Source organism: Centruroides sculpturatus, unplaced genomic scaffold, assembly GCF_000671375.1.
Source record: "Centruroides sculpturatus isolate CEXI.00-Female unplaced genomic scaffold, Cexi_2.0 scaffold7, whole genome shotgun sequence".
In the NCBI taxonomy this organism is placed as follows: domain Eukaryota; kingdom Metazoa; phylum Arthropoda; class Arachnida; order Scorpiones; family Buthidae; genus Centruroides; species Centruroides sculpturatus.
The window spans coordinates 295980-301979 of NW_019384510.1; the positions used below are offsets into that span (position 1 = coordinate 295980).

Below are 6000 nucleotides of genomic sequence, written 5' to 3' on the forward strand. Positions count from 1 at the left end.
TTCCTTCACAGTCTTCATTTCAGATGAAATTCCTGATTTTTGCTTTCTGCCTAGACTATAGTGAAGTTTTGCTGTATTATATTTTAATTTACAAGTTGTTCAATTATAGTATTTGGAGATTATACATTACAGCCATAGGCAGGGAGGAGACTTTTGGGACTGAAAGTTATCTTCGAATTTTGGAAGAAGCCTACTACCAGTAGCAAAATGACAGCTGGAAGTCAAGACAGCTTAGGTGTCGGCTGTTAAATTTAAGAAATAAGTTCCTCAAAAGAAAATTTTGGCTACAGGACTGACACATTACATCAGTGTTTCCCAACCTTTTTTGTTCTATGCTCCACCTAAGCCTTTCTAAAATTTTTATGCCCCCCAAGCCTTTCTAAAATTCTTATGCCCCCCTAACATATATAGCGGCTATATGGTTAACTTAAACTCTGGACAAGTCCATTTTCGAATTGCCCCCCTTAACAATCCAATTGCATCCCTGTGGGGCGTGGGCCCCACGTTGGGAAACACTGCATTAGATTATTTTGTTGCTGTTACTATTAACTTCTTTTATTAAAGAACTACAAAAAGTAGCACAGGAAATTAATTATATAATTACTTATTTTATATAAATTTAAAAAATAAAAAATTTAATAATGGATATCTAATCTATGAGATCTACTAAGCTGATTTTTAATATTTTCTTAAATGGAAACTTTTAAAATAAAATTAAATGCAAAAACTTGCATATAGAGCATCTTGTGTCCTTAAAGACAGCATTGTCTGTTTTGCATTTTACCATTTTGTTTCTTTCTAAAAGGTCAAAGTATTTGCAAATTAATGGATTTATTGGGCTGTTTGGTTTTTGTCATCATAACGAAAGAATAAATAAAAGTCACAAAACAATTTAAAATTAATATAATTGTACACAAAATATACCCAAACCTGCTTTACTGGCTCTGAAACTTAAACTTAATTTTTAAAGTGAACTTGACAGTTGTAAAGTATCATAACAGAACCATATTTGTAGTTGTATTGTATATTTTAATTATTTTTAATTTATTCATTTTATTTTTATCATAATTATATATATACTTTGCTCTTGAGATTACCAGAAATTCATCTCATTTCTCAGGAAGTATTTTTGTTAATTTAAAGTTTGATTTCCTGGGATTTTAGGATCTGAGAATCTCAAGGGCATAGTCCTATTATCAACCTTGACTAGTACTAAGATTAAAATATGCCAAGAATATATGATCTAAAATTATTATGTTCCAGATGTTTTAATTATTTTCAGATGTTTACTAGAGAAGAAAGCCAACTCCCCCTCACTTCAGCCACTTGTTTCCTATATAGACTATTCATAACAAAAATTTTAATATGTATACTTTCATCTGTCTAGTTCTAATAGAGGATTTCATGATGTAAACTAAGTTCAGGTCAATTTTGAAATGCATTTCCACACTCAAATCAATTGCAAAAAAACAGTTTTTATTCAAATCACACAAAAAACTTTCAGATTTTCCACTTCAGACGTTTCTCTCTATCAAAATCAAACAGAAATAATAATTGGATTTCAGAACAAAAAGATATTTTTTGTATCAATTGAATGTCATGATTTTTTTTTATTATTCATAGAAAAACATTCCAGTTCTATGGTTACATGGTTTCCTATGCTCACTCACCCTACTTGTTTCTAATAGACTATGCATAACAAAAATTTTGTGACGATTCAACTCTCTGCAAGGGACTTTCACTGTCACTTTGCTCTCTTTGCCCTATCTCCCATGGAATGGACTCCCAACACTTCCACCTCCACTTGCTTCACTCAACTCAACATCTTTCTTGCTTCTCTTCCCTCTCAGTCCAACATTCTTACTCCTGTTTGCTTCACTCTCCAATCCCCTCAGGCCAACCCATTCACTTCACTCTCCTTTGGGCTAACCCACTCATTTCATTTCCCTCCTTGGACATTCAGCTAAGTATTTTATACGAGGGGTGTTCAAAAAGTATCGGACCTTTATTTTTCCCACATAAACCAATGATGCATGGGAGGTCTCTTTCGGTGGAGTTGTGGAGGGGACAGTCATGCACAGTCCTGATTTTTTCCCACCTGCAGAAAGTGTCAGTCGCTGGCAGTCAGCCTATGAGTGAGGACATGTAGTGAGTGCTCGTTGGATTCCACTAACAAGGAGAGCCTACGGCTTTGGGGTAACGGATTTTGATGATCTTTGGTGTAGAGGTAGTACACCATGTGAGTGTACTACCTGTAAAATACTAAAGTGCAATACTCAAATATAATCGAGAAAATCGAACTTAAAGTTTTTTAGCACTTTATATATAAATTATACGTATTTCTATTTGAGCGTCCTGTGGCAGAGTGGTAACGAGTCTGATTCATAAGCTTGAGTTCTCGGGTTCGATTCTCGCGTATAATTTTTTTTTTAATTCATAAATACTTATAATGTATTTATTTATTTACTCATTCATTTATTTCTTATTATTTATTTATTTTAATTTAATTTCTACTATTCCAAGTCTAATATTTTTATACTTTTGTTGACAATAACGGCGCATTCTTGACACCTATGTGTCAACTTTCCCATCTAATTGTTATCACTAACGGTGACCGATCTAATTCTCACTAGGAGCGTTTTTTCTATCGGAGTTCTTTTTCACTCACTCTTTAACAGTTCGTTTCTAAATTTCGACACGAATAGACGTATTTGTGTAGTAAAACTTATTTTGAAAAATTATTTTATAATCAAAAAATGTCGTCAAGAGAAGCAAGTTCTTCACGTTGTGACGAAAAAACTGTTGATGATAACTCTTTATACAGTGATGTAAAATACTAACTTGTAAAGTGCAAAACTCAAATATAACCAAGAAAAACGAATATAATTTATTGAAGCAATATTATATAATTACATATCATTGTCAGATGTACATGATCGTGAATGATACTTATGATAAAAACATTCAAAACAAAAATTCTGTCTACACCAAGAACAACAAATAAATGCTGCTTTTTTAAAAGGTATCATCAACAGTTTTTTCGTCACAACGTGAAGAACTTGCTTCTCTTGACGACATTTTTCGATTATAAAATAATTTTTCAAAATAAGTTTTACTACACAAATACGTCTATTCGTGTCGAAATTTAGAAACGAACTGTTAAAGAGTGAGTGAAAAAGAACTCCGATAGAAAAAACGCTCCTAGTGAGAATTAGATCGGTCACCGTTAGTGATAACAATTAGATGGGAAAGTTGACACATAGGTGTCAAGAATGCGCCGTTATTGTCAACAAAAGTATAAAAATATTAGACTTGGAATAGTAGAAATTAAATTAAAATAAATAAATAATAAGAAATAAATGAATGAGTAAATAAATAAATACATTATAAGTATTTATGAATTAAAAAAAAAATTATACGCGAGAATCGAACCCGAGAACTCAAGCTTATGAATCAGACTCGTTACCACTCTGCCACAGGACGCTCGAATAGAAATACGTATAATTTATATATAAAGTGCTAACAAAACTTTAAGTTCGATTTTCTCGATTATATTTGAGTATTGCACTTTAGTATTTTACAGGTAGTACACTCACATGGTGTACTACCTCTACACCAAAGATCATCAAAATCCGTTACCCCAAAGCCGTAGGCTCTCCTTGTAAGTTGACTGAACAACGTGAGCAGTGATATTGCATCAAATTTTGCCAAAAACTTGGCAATACCCAAGTGGAAACCATCCACAAAATTCAGCAGGCTTTCGGGGACGATCCTCGAGGCCAAAAAAAGCGTGGCAGGTCCGCAGCAATGTCAAGGTCATGTTGCCAGTTTTTTTCGACTCTCGTGGGGTGGTGTATTGTGAGTAGCATCACAAGGCCAAACCATCGCAAAGGAGTACTACCAGGAGGTCCTTCATTGTCTTTGTGATGCTGTGTGACGCAAACGACCGGATCTGTGGTCAATCAAAAGTTGGCAGCTCCATCATGATAATGCACCCACCCATTCTGTGCATCTGATTCGGACTTCAGTCGCCAAACACAACATTCCTGTGGTTCATCATGCTCCGTATTCTCCCGACATGGCTCTGTGTGACTTTTGGCTATTTCCCAAGCTGAAAATGCCACTAAAAGGAACCCGATTTTAATCAAGAGAAGACATCATGTGGAATGTGACGGACCGGCTGATGGCCATTCCAAAAGATGCGTTCCAGCAGTGTTTCCAGCAATGGCAGGAGCACTGGGAAAAGTGTATACATTACCAAGAAGACTACTTTGAAGGGGATTAGGATTTTGTACCTCAAAATCAATAAATGTATTTTTGCCGACCAAAGGTCCGATACTTTTTGAACACCCCTTGTATATACAGGTAGATGTGTATCAGCAGTGGTTATGATAAGCACTGCAGAACTGGAAGCAGTCTCATGGAAAGATAAAAATCATAAAAATTGTCTCAATTTTTACTACAGTTATTATATAAATTATTATTTGTTAAAATTAATGTTTTTATTATTACAATTGAAACTGTATATAAAGTCAAGATGATTCTATTAGAGTTGTGTGTTGCATATCTTCCTGCAACAACAGCCTCATATTATAGAGCCAGAATCTGTCACTGATATGTAAATACATTCTGTAGCAATAATCTGCATGATCAATATACTTTTAATGATGACTATAAATCAAACTTAAATCAAAATAAAATATATATGACCATTAATTGATGGTCATATATATTTTATAGTTTATGTTTTCTCTGTTGTTTTTTATGCTCTTTGATTTAGGAAGGGATAATTACATAAAAAAAAATTTTGAAGACATTTGATTTAAAATATTTTTTTAAATATTAATTATCCAATATAATATAATTTATATAGTAGAAATTTCTTAAACTTTTTGATAATATGTATTCTGTTACTTAATGAAATATAGTAAATAAATTTTTAAATAATCTTTATTTTGTTTTTTATTTCTCGACATTCTAGTCTAATTTAGAAAGTTTCTTTTTGCATTTTTTTCTATAATAAAATTTATGTATTGTAGGTGGGCACAAAATATCGTACTGTTCAAATGGCCCAAACGTTTTCATCAGCTTTTCTTCAGCCACTTCTTCAGATGTCCCTTGCACCTGATCCAGCTGTACGTTTAGTTGTTCAGCAAATACTTCATACTTTACTCGATCGTCATGACAATCTTCCAAATCTCCTTGAACCATGGTATTAATTTTATCTTATATTATCTTTATAATTAGGTTTAATTTATAACATTTCAAATTTTTCAGTGTTATTGAGCCATTTCCCCAGTTAAATGTTGAAAAATGTTCAAGACAAGATTCAATGTTTATGAAGAAAGTTTGTCCAGAAATTTTATTACATATTTATGAAAATATTCAGTTAGGAAATAATTCTAAAGAAAACTTTAGTGCACTATACACTACCTTAGCTTTGTTATGTATTGAGCTTGGAAGCGAAGAAGCATTAATAGAATTGCTTCGCATTACATTTGCATTGCAGGTATGAATTTGCTCTAGGTTTTGTACATTATCTCCTTAATTTGCATTTTTGAAGATACAAATAAAAATGAAATTATTTGTTTTTAGGAATTGCCTTCTACAAACACTAGCATGTCTTCTGCACAGCGAATAGCTATTCATCATATTGTAGCTGGTTTCTTATATTTAATTGGACATCTTACAGCCATTCCTGCTTTGTGTACACATATTGATCAAGTAAGTAGTTGTTTTTCATTCATAGAGGTGAATTCTTCATATTCATGAATGCTTTCTTCTCTGATTCTTTATTAATAATATGAGTCACAGTGACTAATTTAATGTATTTAAAATAGTTTTTTCACCACCATCAAATGAATAAGTTTTTATAATTTATTTTATTTACAAAGTAAGCATTTAGTCTATATATAAATAGTGAAAATATATTTCAATCAATACAAAACATTCTTTAATCTTTCTTTAAAAACATTCAAAACTGTTTATGTTCCTGCATAT

General features: G+C 32.3%; 1 protein-coding gene across 2 annotated transcripts in view; it reads left to right on the top strand.

Annotated features, from left to right (window-relative positions):
• Nucleotides 1-5787, top strand: part of LOC111622375 (protein EFR3 homolog B-like) — a 30378-nt gene extending 24591 nt beyond the window's left edge. For both annotated transcript variants that reach the window (XM_023364731.1, XM_023364730.1), the window contains exons 12-14: nucleotides 5040-5212; nucleotides 5278-5509; nucleotides 5596-5787. In XM_023364731.1, coding sequence (XP_023220499.1) covers nucleotides 5040-5212; nucleotides 5278-5509; nucleotides 5596-5772 — 582 coding nt within the window. In that variant the 3' untranslated portion in view covers nucleotides 5773-5787. The remainder of the gene's footprint in view (nucleotides 1-5039; nucleotides 5213-5277; nucleotides 5510-5595) is intronic.
• The last annotated feature ends 213 nt before the right edge of the window (nucleotides 5788-6000 follow it).